Below are 17586 nucleotides of genomic sequence, written 5' to 3'. Positions count from 1 at the left end.
AAGGGGGGAAAAGATTTTTTTTAAATTAAACAAATTAAAATAACTAGTCATATATGCATCTAATAAGGCCAGATCTTTTCCAAAAAGACAAATACTGCTCTATACTCCACATGCCCTGAGTTAATTTGTATTTTCCAATTATATTAAACGCACTTTTTAATCCAGGATGCCCACATCTCATTCTCGAAATGATGTCCTCTTCCCTTTTTATTTCTACTTATTTCTCTCATTACTCCGACCTCCTTTTTTAGATACTGTACAACCATCTTCCTTTATGTGTTTTCTATTATTGCTCATTAGTCAATAAATACACATCGCTTCCGCTTGGTCCGTTGTCAACAACATCTGGCAGACAGCGCGGGGGGGGGGGGGGTCGAGTTAGTTGTCCATTCAGAGGGAATTATACATTTTGAAATACAACAACGAGGCGACCGTGGTTTTGTTCTGTGAAGGAAAATGTCAGATGAAAAAATGTGTTTCGCGACACAGACGCTGCCCTCGGCGGGGCCACGTGACGTCGCGCGGCGGGAGTGTTTCCCCCGCGGACCACCGCAGTGGTACAGTCCACGACACCCGGGTTTCCGCGCGAAAAGACGGGCCCGCGCGCCCGAAAGTGCTTATAGCGTCCATTGCAAGCTCCTGCACGCGCCACGGACGGTCACACGGTGGAGCCGCGCTGTCGTCGACACTGGCGGGTTTTAAACACGCTTTTAAACTGGGTTTTTAAAAAAACAAAAAAAACAACGCGGATTCATTTTGTGATCTTTCCCTGTCCTAAGCGCTTTAGCTAGCTCGTTTCGCCATGCCTGCCAGGACCTCCCCGTCTCTGCCGGAGGATGTCAGGAAGAGGTTAGTAACCCGAACGATAATAAATCACAGTTATGTAGCATGTTGTCATCGTGCAGCCGCCGCAGCAGCATCAACAGCAGCGGCAGCAGTGGAACCGGAATAACGACGTTAGCTCGCTCCGGTTGTCACGAGCGGCGCCGCCGCTTCACCTTTGTGTGTGATACAAGCCGCAGCCGCAGCTAGCGTTAGCTCGACGCCACCGACAGAGTGGACAGTGATGGGCTGATGCGGCACACAACACAGTTAGCATCCCCCTCCTCCATAACGTTAGCTAGCCAGCCAGCTAGCATCTTAGCCTGTCAATGGATGGAGCAGCGTGTGAGATTTGGCGCCACTCGGGAAGTTTTGCTACCTGTGTGTCTTTTCCCACTGCTAGCTCGCTGTCACGTCGGGGTTTAATCGCGACATCCTTGTCATGGACCGTTTTGCTCCCCGGTGGATTATTTGTCCCGTCTGACTGTTGCACGTTCGTCCACTAACCGTGACGTTGTTTTTTTTGTGTTTTTTTTGTCGTGTTTTTCTTTGTTCACAGGCTGCAGGTGCTGGATGAGGACGGTTCCTCAGGCGAGGTGGGTTCCGTGTTTCACTCACTGCACCTGAACGCATCCGTGCCTCCCAGCTGCTCACTAATTTGTTTGTGGCTCAAGGAGACGATCGTACAGGGGCTGCAGATCCTCCTCAGTAAAGAGCAAATGGATTTGACTTATCTGAAATCTGTGCCGTTGCTTTGTCCAATTATAACGCGTGTAATTGAACGAGTCTCTCTATAAACGTAGTTGCAAATAGATAATGAGGTGCTCAGGTGAGGCCTTGTTGCAACAAGTCTGTTGCAGCATCATGGACTCCCTGCTCATCTTTAAAAAACACATTTGGGTTTAATGAACCCAAGTCAGTTTGCGATGCTATGCTGTCCTGTTGAAATGACTACCTCTGATTTCAAACTTTAATTTGTCACGAATATAGATGAAAAAACACGTCACCAAGGATTTATTTGATGAACAATCAGCCAATAATAATTATAATATATAATTTTTATACAGTATAACAAAAAAGTGCTTTACAGAATAAAATTGGTTAAACACAATATTTCCCATTTGCACACGAGTAAATATTAACAGCAACTGAGGAAACTACTTTGAAAAAAACAATTTTGTGGCCTCTGATGCGTTTGAGGATAATAGCCAGCACAACACTCAAAATTCCAGCCATATATTGTACATTAGTATATTTAAATCTATATCATGATTTTACTGTACTTATTGTTTAAAAAATTAAAGTTAAACTCACTTTAAAAATGTTTAGAGTTTAACCCTTTCTTAAAATGCCTTTTCAGGACCATGTGAAAGAGAAGCTCAAGTTGGTGCAGGACTTCCTGCATGTTGATGCTCAGGATCAGCTGAGCAGCCTGGAGGAGAAGATGAAAAGTTCTGAGATCTCAAAGGTTGGTGACTCTCTGATATCTGAATCATTACCAAATCCCAGAACTTAAAATGCGAATTTCCCCTATAACGTGATGCCATGTGATGTGCTTTCCTCAGGAGGTTTACATCTCCAAAGTAAAGGCCTTGCTGGGAAAAGAGCTCAATGTTGAAAATGGTTCACACGGCGCTGACGGTGCGGAGCAGAACGGAAAGACAAATGGTTTCACAAACGGTTCCCACAAAGAGGAGGACGGAGAGGACGCAACCATGGACGTGCAGGAGGAAGAGGAGGCCGTCAAGTCACCAACTGCTCCCAAGGGGAAGGGTGGACGCAGAAGCAAGGCGAATTCTGACTCCAAAAGTGAGTTTGAGAATATCATCTAAAGGCTGCATTCAAAGAGATGACAGTTATAAATGTTTCAAAATAACTAAAGGAGAATTTAATCTTTCTTTGTAGAGTCTCCGGCCAGCACCAGGGTTACAAGAAATGCTGGGAAACAGCCAACCATCATGTCAATGTTCTCTAAAGTGTGCGTATATCCTTTATCTTCTGCTACATTCGTAGTCTTTTTACAATTAAAAAAAATTCTAACTTTTAATATGAAAAGTGTTTGCATTTTGTTTAATAGTAAATCTGTCTTGCAGTCAAAAGCGCAAGTCTGAAGACTTGAATGGAGAATCTACTAATGGGCCCAATGAACCGAAGAAGGAGGAGGAGGAAGATGATGCCGAAGAGGTGAAGCACTTTTATGTACGAGTTTGGTTTAATCGTCAACAGTTTGTGTCTCGTGTGTAACACTGCACATCCTTTCAAATCTATCCTAGTCTCGGGAGGAGAAACGTCTCAAAGTGGAATCCAATGAAACGTAAGTATTTTGTCCTCTGAAACATAAATGATGGCGATGGAGCTCTAACAAACTAAGGTACTAACACTTTTTTCTTCATGCAGTGCTGCTCCAGAGGAAACAAAGAGTGAAAATATTAAGACGGTTTCTGCAAAGGTAATGACTTATGTCAGTCAGTTAATGTCGCATCTCCAAACATTTTTGTACTTTTCTAATTTATTTAATTTAATCATTTTTTAGACACCACCACCAAAATGTCCAGACTGCAGACAATACCTGGATGATTCAGATCTGAAATTTTTTCAAGGGGATCCTGATAATGCGGTGAGAATTGTCACAATGGTTTTTTAAAATATCATTACCTGTATTGAATAGATGAACGTTAAACCTGAAACTACTCTTCCGCCTTCAGCTGGATGAACCTGAGATGTTAACAGACGAGCGCCTCTCCTTGTTCGACTCGAACGAGGATGGATTTGAGAGTTATGAGGATCTGCCACAGCACAAGATTACGAACTTCAGGTCAGTGATCGTTGGCCTTCTTCAGGCGACCAAACGTGATCTGCAATGCTAAGATTCAATGCTTTTGTAAAGCAGAACCTGGGGGGTTTGTCATTTATTGTATTGACTGTTTTGTCTCGCAGTGTGTATGACAAGCGTGGCCACCTTTGTCCATTTGACGCTGGACTGATTGAGAAAAACGTAGAGCTCTACTTCAGCTGTGTTGTCAAACCCATCTATGATGACAACCCTTGCTTGGATGGTATGAAAACATTTCAACAAATCAAATCTTATTGTTTTTGCTCGTACATTATTGTCTCCTAGCCCCTACAACCGTGTACGTTTGTTTTTCCTTCCTTCCCAGGTGGTGTTCCTGCAAAGAAGCTCGGCCCCATCAATGCCTGGTGGATCACTGGTTTTGATGGAGGAGAAAAGGCTTTAATTGGATTCACTACAGGTAGCGATGTTTTTAGTTTTCTACTCTGGATTTCAATTTTCTCTTTCCACGACCCACTAATGGTTGATATCGATCTCTATGTCCAGCTTTTGCCGATTACATCCTAATGCACTCGAGTGAGGAGTACGCGCCCATCTTTGCACTGATGCAAGAGAAGATCTACATGAGCAAGATAGTGGTGGAATACCTCCAGAAGAATCCCGACGCGAGCTATGAGGACCTTCTCAACAAGATCGAGGTGATGATGGAACACATAATTTTGGAGACATGGGGTTGGGCCACTTAACTTTTTTTTTATATATATATATTTTTTGTTGAGATAAACATACTGAAACCTACAATAATTTTCAGATTCCAATTAGTCAATCAATTCAGTGAATAAGATTATTAAATTTTGTTGAACTCTGACCTTGATTTGTTTCTGTTTCCCCTCAGACAACCGTGCCTCCCGCGGGGCTGAACTTCAACTGCTTCACGGAGGACACACTCCTGCGCCACGCCCAGTTTGTGGTGGAGCAGGTGGAGAGCTACGACGAGGCTGGCGACTCTGACGAGCAGCCCATCATTGTCACACCGTGTATGAGAGACCTGATCAAGCTCGCCGGAGTCACACTAGGGAAGAGGTATGGCGAAGCGATGATGTAGAAAACTTGGGTTGGATTTTCCTCCACAGAGTTTTTAAACTGACTTTGAGTGATGAAGCTTTTAAAGGAGCGGGACACAGTTTATACCTTTTTTTTGAGGGTCAATTTCCTTGTTTGGAAAAAGAATGTTACCTTTGAGAAAATATTGTGCTGTAAACTTTTATTTTTTAAACAAACTTAAGCACTGTCCATGCTGTTTATTTAATTTAAGTAAACTCTTCATTCTCACCTTCACACCGATTTTTTTTAAAGCAGTTCCTTTCGCTCACAAATTCCTGAGTTTGAACTTTATCTATTTTATTTTTGCTTATATTTCCTGTTTTTCTGCACCTCGCTCCTTGTTCTCCCTGATGTCTAACACACCTTTGACATTTCCTAATGCAGCATGCTGCTGTACTGGTAGGTAGGCCTTGTTGCGACTGCATCCTTTAGCTTGTATGTTGGTGTGTTTGTTAGTGTTAAGCATTTAGAAGCTATATGGGCATAACAAAAGGGCATTCTACCAGAGTTCACGCTAGAACTGTATTTCCAGTTTTTAATATTTTTGTGGTTTAATTGAGCCTTTGTGTGGCCTATTAAATTCTGGTCATTTAACACTTGGGTGAGTGGACCAGCATCCCTTGATTTATCTGTTTGTTATACAAATTTCATAACATTCTGGTAGGATTTTAGAATCTAGAATCTTAAAAAACTTTTAAGTAAAGTGTCTCTATATTTTGTCTTTTAACAGACTAACACCAAAGTAACTGATAAAAATTACAAAACTACTTTTCCCTTTTGAGTTTAATGTACTGTGAAGATATTAATGCTAACTGACAATCTCATTTGTACATTCTTTGATCTTACTGTATTAAGTTGTAAGTTAATAAGGTAAATACAAAATATATAACAAGGTTAAATTACTTTGTGTCTTATCCTGTCCTCATGGTGGCATTAAGTGAGGCGAACACTCAACAGTAACATATGTCAAAGTCAAGCTCTCATTGATATAATTGATAATTCAAAAGGGAGGCTGTCAGATGAGCTCACAGCACAATCACTCAATTGCCAGCCGTGTCTAGCGGGAACTCTGCCTTGTACATCTTGTCTGTTTGGTTTGGTTTGCTCGTTTCATGTGTTGCATGGCCTGATGCTGTGGTGTGTCGAAGGCCAGGGGGCTTCGTGATGCCATCGCTCCACATCCCATCAGGTATTTGTGGCAAACCAAGTGGACGTCTCCTCTGAACGCAAACTCTTTATTCTGACAGGAGAGCTGCCAGACGACAGGCCATTCGTCACCCAACAAAGATAGAGAAGGACAGCAAGGGGCCGACGAAGGCGACCACGACCAAGCTGGTCTACCAGATCTTTGATACCTTCTTCTCCGATCAGATAGAGATGACCGACAAAGAGGCCGGGGCCAAAAGACAGCGCTGTGGTGTCTGTGAGGTGAGTGACTCAAGAGGGAAGCCCCGCTGTTGAAATGGGGCTCAATTAAGACCATCTTTAATTCGTTAAATAATAATTTCTTTCTACATCGTTAGGTGTGCCAGTCTCCTGATTGTGGCAAGTGTCCAGCCTGCAAGGACATGATCAAATTCGGAGGTGGCGGCAAAAGCAAGCAAGCTTGCAAGCAGAGGAGGTGAGCATGTCTCAGCAGTCGGCTGTTCTTTTATCTGTGGCCTATAAATGCCTCTGAATCTGTTCTCAAAGGAATTATGGTCGAAAATCCAACGTTTCGATCCGCATGATCTTCCTTAGTTCCTCTTCTTCTTAATTCCTGGTTTGCCGATATACATCCCTCTGTTTAGATGCCCAAACCTTGCAGTGAAGGAGGCTGAAGATGATGAGATTGTTGAAGAGGATGTTCCAGTGGAGAAGCCAAAAAAGGTTTCTCAAGCCAAGAGGAAGAGGCAGAACCAGTGCAAACTGTCCTGGATTGGAGAGCCGGTGCAGGTATTTCTTTCCCCCTAAATTAATTTTTTTTTGTTTTCCAAAATGAATGTTATCCTGTTGAGCATTGTAATCCAGCAGTGTGTATATAAAGCGCACCTGTGTCCTACCCCCTTTAGACTGAAGGAAAGAAGCGGTACTACAAGAAGGTGACTGTGAATGATGAAGTGCTGGAGGTGGGAGACTGCGTCTCGGTTTCATCAGAAGATCCATCAACTCCTCTGTATCTGGCAAGGTGTGACATTTTTATGAGGCAGTCCTCTGCGACGTTCGAGTGAGTGGCTTTGTATGAACCCGATGGTGTTCTCCTCCTCAGGATCACATCGCTGTGGGAGGACTCCAATGCAAAGATGTTCCACGCCCATTGGTTCCTTCGCGGGGCTCACACGGTGCTGGGAGAGTCGTCCGATCCGCTGGAGCTGTTCATTGTGGACGAGTGCGAAGACATGCAGCTCAATTATGTCCAAGGCAAAGTGGACGTCATGTATAAGGCCCCGTCTGACAACTGGTTTATGGAGGTACGTTGTCTTGACAGCGGATTAATTTGCGTGTTTGTTTCAGTGTTAATGTTTCTTGATGCCATTGTGTGCGTTTGTGTTTTAGGGTGGCATGGACAGTGAAATCAAGGTTATCGAAGATGATGGGAAGAGCTTTTTCTATCAGTTCTGTTACGACACAGATTTCGCCCGCTTCGAGACGCCTCCCAAGACCACGCCATCTGAAGACTGCAAGTTCAAGTAAGCACTATTCACATGTATTTTTTACTACATACTTGATCTTTTCTTTGTGTCTTTTCCGTTGTCCTGACCTTGTGGATATGTTCTCTTTTTTACTTTCAGGTTCTGTGCCAGCTGTGAGAGGATTAAAGAGCGTGAGGAGCGGGAAACTCCTCGTCCATTCGAGCCCCTGGAGAGGGAAGACAACGACTCCAAGGCTCTCTACGCTCTGGCCTGCTTTAAGGGGGAGCAGTTCAAAGTCGGAGACGGCGTCTACTTGCCTCCTGAGGCTTTTAATTTCAGGTGTGTAAAGTGATTTTTTTTAAAAAGTGGAATTTACCTCAAATTGTACAGTGCTGAAAATGTATATCAGACTCTCTTCCCATGTTACCGGCCCTCAGTGTGAAGCCAGCTAGTCCAGTGAAGCGCTCCCATAGGAAGGAGGACGTGGATGAGGATTTGTATCCAGAGTACTACAGGAAGTCCTCAGACTACATCAAGGGCTCAAACCAGGATGCTCCGTCACCCTTCCGCATCGGGCGCATCAAGGAGATCTTCTGTCACCGGCGTAGCAATGGGAAACCCGATTCGGCCGAGGTCAAACTGCGACTCTACAAGTTCTACAGGTATGAGGAATTACAATGAAATGGGGTTCTCTTTCAGAGTTTACTCTGTGACTCATGTCTGTTGGTTATTAACTGGCTTTTACCTCGTCTCTCCCAGGCCTGAGAACACGCACAAAGGCGTCAAATCCAGTTACCACACGGATATTAATCAGCTGTACTGGAGCGATGAGGAAGTGACCGTCAGCATGACCGAGGTGCTCGGCCGCTGTCAAGTAGAATATGCAGAAGACCTGAATGAGTCCGTCCAGGACTTTTCCAGTGGTGCACCCGACCGCTTCTATTTCCTCGAGGTACTGTTTGTTAATAATGGAAGAATCTGTTATTGGTTTAAAATGTTGGAATTGTGTAAAACATCTACAGGTCACTGAACAGACATCAGAACAACACCCTGCTAATTGTCTAACATGAAAATCTATAGTTATAATGTGGAGATCAAATGTTTTAAAATGAAAGGGGTGCTTTGAATTTTGAAAGGATATGCTATGTCCATATCTGAACATATCTTCAGTGCAGTGTACACCTTTGATCTCATACATCCTCGTGTCTCTCAGGCCTACAATGCAAAATCAAAAAGCTTTGAAGACCCTCCAAACCATGCTCGCTCAGCTGTGCATAAAGGCAAGGGAAAGGGAAAAGGAAAAGGTAAGAGAAAAAAATTCCGACACAAACACTTATTTTTTTTACTTTGCTTATTTGAAATCCAAAACCAATGATCCTTATTATTCTCTACAAGGTAAAGGCAAAGGAAAGTCATCCACTGCACAGGAGCCGCAGGACTCTCAGAATGAGCCACAAGCTCCTAAAGTGCCTAAATATCGCACACTGGACGTGTTCTCTGGCTGCGGTGGACTTTCCGAAGGCTTCCACCAGGCTGGTAAATGCTTTGTTCTGTGCATTTCATTACCGTCACGAGGAACAGTTAGCCGTTATGTTATTTTTTCAGTGCATTGCTGAAAGTGTGATTGTTGGTTCCCTTGTAGACATCTCCGAGACTCTGTGGGCCATCGAGATGTGGGAGCCCGCGGCGCAGGCTTTTAGGCTCAACAACCCCGGCACCACGGTTTTCACAGAGGACTGCAACGTCCTGCTGAAGCTGGTCATGTCCGGAGAGAAGACGAACTCCCTCGGCCAGAAGCTGCCTCAGAAGGGGGACGTGGAGATGCTGTGTGGAGGACCTCCCTGCCAAGGGTTCAGCGGGATGAACCGCTTCAACTCTCGCACTTATTCCAAATTCAAGAACTCACTTGTGGTCTCCTATCTCAGGTCAGTTATCATGCCTCTTAAAATACATATTACACCATACAATCCTTAGGTGCACATTTTGAAATGAGTTTTCCCCTTTCGTTGCAGTTACTGTGATTACTACAGACCCAAGTTTTTCCTGCTTGAGAATGTGAGGAACTTCGTGTCATTCAAAAGTTCCATGGTCCTGAAGCTGACTCTGCGCTGTCTTGTGCGCATGGGCTACCAGTGTACCTTCGGTGTCCTTCAGGTGAGTCTGACTAACTGGAAATGTTTACTCCAAATTGGCATCAACCTCTTCCTGTGTGAAGCCCTCCTGGTGAAGACAGATCCATTGAGACACTTAGCTATAAAGTGTGTGTGACACGTCCCAGATCCACCAGTAGCGGTTGGCAATGGGATGGATCACAGAATTGAATTGGATATTTTGAAAATGGGGGAAACTGGGGAAATGCAAAAAAGAATAAAATGTATTCATGACAATTTTAAATACTTTAAGAAAGAGCTTTACAAGATAGAAATGAATTAAAGCCAAACAATTGAAAATGATTAACATGACAGAAATTTAAGAGGTTAAAAGGTCACAAATGAGAAGTGTAAAAAATAATAACATTCAAAAGTTATACTCTGATCAGAACCTGGATTCAAAAACCTGAAAGTTGAAAGTGAATTCAGACCCCTTAGAAAGTGCACTTGTCTTTGAGTAGGATTTAATAGAGTATAATTAGCCATACATGCCAATATGTTTATGACCAATTCAACTTAGCTACACAACCAACATGCTCAATGCTCCCGTCCTCAACAGGCTGGTCAGTACGGCGTCGCCCAGACCCGTCGCAGGGCGATCATCCTGGCTGCAGCTCCCGGAGAGAAGCTTCCTCGCTATCCTGAGCCTCTGCACGTGTTTGCTCCCAGAGCTTGCTCTCTGAACGTGGTGGTGGACGAGAAGAAATACGTCAGCAATGTCACACGGTAATCTAAACTTCTTCCTCTTTTCTTTTTATGGATTTGTACGATGGATAATGATTCCCCTGTGTGAGTGCCAACAGACTAAATTTCTCTGTCCCACAACAGAGGCAATGGAGGAATCTACAGAACCATCACTGTCCGAGACACCATGTCCGACCTGCCAGAGATCCGCAACGGTGCAGCTTCGCTGGAGATCTCCTACAACGGGGAGCCTCAGTCCTGGTTCCAGAGGCAGATCAGGGGGACGCAGTATCAGCCGATCCTCAGAGATCATATCTGCAAGGTGAGCTGTCTCTCACTTGTGTACTTTTTTTGTCTTTGTAGTTACATTCACACGATGTAGCTGTGCTGTAGTAAGCAAATCTAGCTCGATAACAAAACCTGGGTGTGATCGTTGTGTTCTTAGGACATGAGTGCTCTGGTTGAGGCTCGGATGCGTCACATTCCATTGGCTCCAGGCTCCGATTGGAGGGATCTGCCCAACATGGAGGTTCGGCTGAAAGACGGCACCATGACCAAGAAGCTGCGTTACTCACACCCCGACAAAAAGAACGGGCGCAGCAGCACCGGTGCACTCAGAGGCGTTTGCACTTGTGCTGGAGGTATGAAAAGTCTAGTTTCCTACTTGGATTAATTGACATTACAGAGCTTTATATTTCTAGAGTGGACGCATCTCTCTAATCTGTATGTTCATGTGTTGTTTAGGGACGCCATGCGACCCTGCAGACCGGCAGTTTAACACTCTGATTCCCTGGTGTCTGCCCCACACTGGTAACCGTCACAACCACTGGGCCGGACTATACGGCAGACTGGAGTGGGACGGCTTCTTCAGCACAACCGTCACCAACCCTGAACCCATGGGCAAGCAGGTACGTCGACTGATCGTGAAGAGTTTAAATACAACCATTTTCAGCCTCTTGTTTAGAGACCATTCTTGCGACTATACTGTGAAATGTCCCTTATCTAATTGAAAAACTTTATAATAGGGAGAAATATCTCACATGGGGTTTTAAAAAAAAATCATGAGTGAAAAAAATTGTTTTCCAATAGGAATGCAATAGAGTTGAGGCCTCTAACAGATTTTAACTTCTTTAATTCCAGGGCCGTGTTCTGCATGCTGAGCAGCACAGAGTGGTCAGTGTGAGGGAGTGTGCTCGCTCTCAGGGATTCCCCGACACCTACCGCTTCTTTGGAAACATCCTGGACAAACACAGACAGGTAACACCATGACTTCTTACAAAGCTGATTTGAAACGCAGGCAAAGCAAAGGGGGATTTTTTTTCTTTTTTCTTTTATCCTTTGAATCCAGATTACATGGAATCATGTGTCCAAACCCTGTAATCACAGTGTCACTATTTTGTTGGTTGGTTAAAGGCAGCTGTGTTTTTTAGAAAAGCCACTGTCATTACCTACCCCACATGAAATGGGAAATGTATTAACTAGCTTGTACATAAAGTGGAGCATATAGCAGTTCAAGATGTTTCCCAAAGGTATAAAAAAGACCCAAAAAAGACTTTATAAATTGTGAATGTTGGACTGGGATTCATCAAGTGGCCTAAAAATTTTCTGTCAAGTTTCTGTCAGATGTATAAAGAGGCAGCTTTTTGTCATCTCAAAGTGTAAATATTGCAAGGTTAAAAAGTTTATACTGAAAATACAAGCAATTCAAAAGTAGTTTCCCTATAAAATTCCGAAGGACATTAAAATTGAGATGACATTTGTAAACTCCATCAGCTGTGTGTTGTCACAAGTCATATAATGTCTCATTTCTGTTGCTGTGTCCCAGGTTGGCAATGCAGTGCCACCTCCACTCTCCAGGGCCATCGGCCTAGAGATCAAGAAGTGTGTCCTGGAGAGAATTAAGGAAGAACAAGCATCAGGTAAAACACTTGCCTCAATTGTATATTCCTGATGGGACTTCTGATTTTTTAAATTTGCTGAAATCTTTGTATTTATTTCCCTGCACAGAGAACATCAAACAGGAGAAGATGGAAGATTAGCCCCCTCGTCACCTTCCCAGCAAGAATCTGTTCCACAAACCCTGACGCTGTGACGCGTCCGGCTGTCATTTCCTTTTAAATAAGCTTTCAACTGTGTCACCAAGTGGCCACCATGGACATTATGTGCAGTGCCGTTCCATGTTTTAAATGTGCTTTTAATCATTGTTGGGAAATGTTCACCTAATACAGGATAAATTGTATGTAGTTTTTATATGTAATATTTCAAATAAAGCTCTTAAATCGACCACTTGTTAATTTTGATCCAGTATTAACGAGGTTGGTAACATTGTTCTTCTCGGACATGTTCAGACCAGCGGAAAGAAAATGGTTTTCTGAATTATGTGGCATAAGATTTGTTGATTTGAAGTTTGGACAAATGATGACCTTAACATAATAATATGCAAATTATATTTGGTGTCTTTTACACTGCTGATGGGCAAATACAATAAGTGAATATTTTGGATTAATAATTCTTTTGGCAGCAGTAATCAGAAGTAAGAAACTTCGGTAGCTGCAGATCAGACCTGCACGACTCTTTCTTGATAAAATTAATAATGTCTTGTCACCATGATGAAGTCAAGCTGTCCAGGCCCCAATTCATGATGTTCCACTGCTGTGATGTTTTCATGTTGCTATTCAGCGCCTATTTTGTTTCACACGTGTAATTGTTTGGGATTCCCAAACAATTCAAACCGTTTCATCAGTGTATCCTGACTCCAGTAAGCATTTCATGTCATCGGCCTCATGGTTTTCACTTTTTTTTTTTCCAACAAACTGTTCCGAATGAACAATTTGTTCAGACGGGTAAGTAAGCTTGGGATCTTACCATTTTATTTAAATTTACAATATTTATTTCAATTACATTTTCACCTGTTTGTTGATAACGTAGATTTTTATACCAAGACGAAATAGTTCCAGAATAAATTAACTGATTTATATCCATATGCAGTTAAGTGATCACTTGAGACAGCATTTCAGTAATCTTGTTTGATTTTGTGGGAAAAAAACTGCACCTTATGGTGACACAAATTAGACTGTGTACTGAGACCAAGGAGATCTGTCAGCCACAATATTTACCAAGGGCTGCTATCATGGCTATTGTATTGGGCCAATTAAGGCAAATCAATGAGCAGGATTGCTTAATATCAATACTGGATTGTATTTTAAGAATTTGCATCAGTGGAACAACTACCTTAATTTGTTGACTTTCCAGGCATTCATCCAATAGATTCTCAATATCTAAGTTAATAAAAATGTACTGATGTTCATTTATGCTCAAAAATACATGTGAAGACTAGTACATAAAGTGGTTTCAGTGATGAAAATTAAACGCTGCTCTTGCATCTGTACACAAATTTCTGATCTGACCTTAAGAGGACTTTGTCTAGCTTTGATGTCATGACTGTATTACTTACATAAAATATAAGAACTGAAGGTTTAAAACCTGAATAAAAGCTGGACATTTGAAATCTCTGCCAACTATGAGGAAAATAATAACAAGGAAATTGTGACAAGTATTTATTCGTACTGGGTTACAGCCATATTTTACTGCAACAATAAAATCTGGCATCATCTCGGAATATTATTCTGATGGACTCCTCAGTTGTTTGAAGGTCTGTAAAGAGAGGTCAGTAAGGTTAGCAGGGAGAATAACAAGCAAGATTTTTACATTTATTCAACAAAACTGAAACTTTACTTACTTGGCCCATTCGACATTGAGAATAAGATGATCATATCCAAATCCTGACACTCCTGCAATGGCTCTGGCTGCATCCTCCCGACGATGGAAACTGATAAAGGCAAAGCCCTGTAGGAAACAAAGGGGTTCAGGGATGAGACAGCTGGACCATGTTTCTTTTTATTGTAACAATTACAATGAAAAACAAACAACAAACAAACACTATCGTCAATATATCATCTACATCAAGTTCCACTTTTTAGAATTATAAATGATGCAGAATATCTGCTTCAATAATTCCTCTCCTCTTTGTTTTTCCTTAGAACATTAAATGGGCACATCTTTGTATTGTTGAGATGAGCACTGACCTTCGATTGTCCAGTGTTCTTGTCCTTGGCAAGATAGATCCTGGAGATGGAGCCGAACGGTCTGAAGAGCTCCTGCAAGTCCGTCTCGCGGGTGTCCTCCGACAGGTTGGTCACACGGATGGTGGCGTTGTCATCGGCTGTGGGGTGATGACACAGTTGTCTATACCGGGAACTACTCTTGTTGATGTATTATAATTAAATGGGTGGCTGCAAAAATATAGAAGGGCGCACGAACGTACACTCACCTCTGCGGTTCGGCTGCATGGACTCCCCTCTCCGTGTCCCCCCATCCCGCAGACTGGGGGGTACATACTTCCCGGTTTTGCTCTGCGCCGGCTGTGCAGGTTCTGGTTCTGCTGGTTGAAGAGAGGAGAAGCAGGCCACATTTGGCATGTCAACTTTAACAACAACCAGCTGCCGAGTCTTAAACAGCAGGCCATTAAAAACAAATCAAAACTTTATGATTGTGGATGGTAAAGTGATCGTACCAGAGCCAGCGGGCTTGTCCTTGTCTGCAGTGGAAAGTCCAAGCTGCTCAGCCAGCTCCTTCTGCATGGGGCCCAGGGTGTCCTTGTACGGACAGCGGGTGGTCCAATGGTCTCCTTTACAAATACGGCAAGACACGATCTTCTGTCCCTTCAGTTTGTTCATAGGATCCTCGTCCTGGTCTTGGGCGTTCAGGTCCTGCAAGAGGCGAAACACTGTGCTCAGACACAGGCAACAGCAAGTTGTGTGGAAGGCACCAGATCTAACAGCATCCTCACCTCTTTGCTGGAAATGAATGTCATGAAGACATCGTCACTGACTGTTGTGGTGGCGACGTTGGGACCAGGCGCATCAAACTCAGAGTTACCAAATTTCTTCCAGTTCTGAAAAGAGAGAACGATATTATGACATGGCACCAGACTTTTGCCCGATGTCATGTTCATTTTCAAGCGGAACTCCGCTTCAGCTACATTCAACTTGAAGGCAGACCTTTCTCCTGGCCACGGCTTTTGAGGCTTTTCTTGTCTCGATCTTGAAGGTCCGCACGATCTACAGAGGCAAAAACACATGTTGCTTTCTGTTGTCAAAACATTTATTACACTTAAAAACACATTCAACACATAGAAATACCATGACGCACACGTCTATTCAAACCCCTAGCGGCGGGAAAGTGCTATGATCATTAAAAAATATGTTTGGTAGTTTAAATATAAACACCAAACTTAACTTCAAAAGTGGGAGAGAACCTGTGGTGTACAAACCGATGAATGATTAAATCTGCTGCTTGCGCAGGTCAATTCATAAAGATCGGTCGTTTCTTAGATTATAAAAATGTTAATCAATGCAAAAAAATGCATTAAGGATTAAGACTAGAGTATTGGTTTTAGGAAGATAAGCAAATAATAACTTGTGTTGTTCTGTTAGTCTAGTAGTACGGGCACAGCAACAAACACTGTGATGATCTGCATTAACAGATGCAGCATAGACCTCAATAAGTCACATTTGGCTGTGCAACCAACAATTATTTTCTCGATTCATCGATTAGTCGTTTGGTCAATAAAATGGTGAAAAGTGACGATTGTCTTTCCCAAACCCCAAGATGATGTTTTGTTTTGTCCACACACCAAAGATATTTAGTTTACTGTCATAGAGGAGCAAAGAAACCAGAAAATATTCACATTCATGAAGCTGAAATCATAGAAGTTTGACTTTTTCCCCTGATGAAAACTACTTGAACCGATAAATCGATTATCAAAATGATTTTGGCGATTCATTTAGTAGTCGATTACAAATCGATTAACCATTGCCTTTCTATATATATTACCTTGTACTTCTTTCCATCATCCTCATCTATTTTATAGTCCGTAATAGTTTTTATATTTCCTTTGATGGTTTCCTTGGCGGCTGGTAGTGTGCCTGTGGAAAAGAAGCATCCAGTTCAGTCAGATGTTACAAGGCAAATCAAACTAGAATATAAAAGGAACAGACATCCACAGTTAATGTCCCACCAACGTAAACAACGGTGACAACAAGGGACACGTTAAGGTCCAATAGGTTTAACAGAAATTAGCTAATTTGGCCAACAAACTAGTCTATGCTGGCCAGGCTGCTTCTCTCCTCTCAAAATACATCTACAGATCTGAAATGGATTGGGACTCACAACGTGCACGCGTGTGAACAGAAAAACATTTGAACCCCAAGCCAGACTGTGAACGTAGCCGCACACTGCTCTAGTGAAAGGGCAGGGACAGTGCTGAACTGGCTAACGCCAGGCGCGCTAACTCCTAGCTGTCACACTGACGCGTCACTGTCCACCGCGACAATCGCGCCACACAATCGAAAGATCGTCAGTCGCGGTCCAGTCACGCTAACGTTCATAAAAAGGAGTTGGAACGCGAAACACACGACGGTAGGTCAGTTTTCGCTGGAGTTTTAATGTCCGGCAACCACGTGGAAGTCGAAGCCGCCTAGCCGGACGGCCTCCTCATCCGGGCTCCAGGCTACAAGAAGATGCGCTAGCACCGGCTAACTAAGCTAATGAGCTAACTAAGCTAACTTAGCTCTTTACCTTCATCGCCCTCCTCCTCGACTTGGTCTGCCCAGCTGGGCTTGGAGCTGTGGGAAAGATGTTGATATGAAACTTTAGATCGACTTGTTTTAAAACTTTGTGCAGATATTATTAAAATATGTCTGATAACACTCACTCGTCGTATTCCATCGACGGCATCCTCTCCGCTAGCTTAGCTTCAGGACCGGAAAGAGCAGTAGGAGCCGAGCCGAGCCGCCAACTACACGCTTCCGGGACTTTTAATTTCGCAATAAATGTACAAATTCTGTTTAACTACCCGTTACTTCACAATAAGAGTCCTGAGTCCAAAACACCCAAAGACTCATAATAATAAAAGTCAAATAGCATTTCATTGGTGGGGCTGATAGTATGATGTCAATGTGTGTATTGTGTACTTTTAAATGTCCTCTATGGATTAATTTCATTTGATTTTGATTTTGATATGTTAAGTTTAAGTAAGTGCAGTTTATATCTTGTTGAGTACTTTTTTTAGTAGCTTTATATATAAAATATCATCATCATCATCATCCTCATCAGAGAGTTTCAGTGATGGATACAGGATTACGGTTGGATTACCAACCACCCAAAGAAGCCCCCAGAAACTCAGGGCCCCCAAGTCCCCCCCCCATCATTTGGTTCTACGTGATTTGATTAATTGCACGTTTGTAAGAAATTTGTACCAATAAACAACAAAATCATCCAGGTGACATCGAGTGATAATAGGTCCTCCATCTAATATTCAAGGAGAAAAAGAAAACGTACCTTCCCTGCACAAAATTAATCA

The 17586-nt window shown here is 42.9% G+C and overlaps 2 protein-coding genes across 5 annotated transcripts; one reads left to right on the top strand and one right to left on the bottom strand.

The window, feature by feature from the left end:
• Positions 1-573: 573 nt before the first annotated feature.
• On the top strand, positions 574-12446 carry dnmt1 (DNA (cytosine-5-)-methyltransferase 1). Its single transcript, XM_035614594.2, has 34 exons — positions 574-849; positions 1382-1418; positions 2183-2290; positions 2388-2631; positions 2728-2800; positions 2916-3006; positions 3096-3136; positions 3220-3271; positions 3356-3439; positions 3528-3637; positions 3760-3878; positions 3981-4073; positions 4160-4311; positions 4509-4696; positions 5965-6145; positions 6241-6338; positions 6508-6652; positions 6769-6884; positions 6966-7167; positions 7253-7386; positions 7489-7668; positions 7767-7991; positions 8089-8281; positions 8543-8633; positions 8725-8865; positions 8972-9254; positions 9342-9483; positions 10039-10205; positions 10308-10485; positions 10609-10804; positions 10908-11071; positions 11304-11420; positions 11989-12082; positions 12171-12446. The coding sequence occupies exons 1-34, from the start codon at positions 803-805 to the stop codon at positions 12200-12202; spliced, it is 4518 nt and encodes a 1505-aa protein (XP_035470487.2). The 5' UTR covers positions 574-802; the 3' UTR covers positions 12203-12446.
• A 1261-nt stretch (positions 12447-13707) lies between these two features.
• Positions 13708-17069, bottom strand: eif3g (eukaryotic translation initiation factor 3, subunit G). 4 transcript variants are annotated; one of them, XM_035614600.2, is made up of 10 exons: positions 16939-17069; positions 16803-16849; positions 16059-16150; positions 15224-15283; positions 15013-15117; positions 14737-14932; positions 14494-14604; positions 14249-14385; positions 13903-14009; positions 13708-13817 (listed from the first exon to the last, which is right to left on the bottom strand). In XM_035614600.2, exons 1-10 carry the CDS (start codon positions 16959-16961, stop codon positions 13802-13804), a joined length of 894 nt encoding a protein of 297 aa, XP_035470493.1. In that variant the 5' UTR covers positions 16962-17069; the 3' UTR covers positions 13708-13801. The 4 variants fall into 4 exon arrangements, with proteins under 4 accessions (XP_035470493.1, XP_035470491.1, XP_035470494.1 ...); XM_035614598.2 differs by having other exon boundaries at positions 14488-14604; positions 16939-17067; XM_035614601.2 differs by having other exon boundaries at positions 14494-14601; positions 16939-17065.
• Positions 17070-17586: the final 517 nt, after the last annotated feature.

Source organism: Scophthalmus maximus, chromosome 17 (assembly GCF_022379125.1).
Source record: "Scophthalmus maximus strain ysfricsl-2021 chromosome 17, ASM2237912v1, whole genome shotgun sequence".
NCBI classification, from domain to species: domain Eukaryota; kingdom Metazoa; phylum Chordata; class Actinopteri; order Pleuronectiformes; family Scophthalmidae; genus Scophthalmus; species Scophthalmus maximus.
The sequence above is the reverse complement of the archived record's forward strand: the minus strand, read 5'-3'. Positions and strand labels throughout refer to the sequence as shown.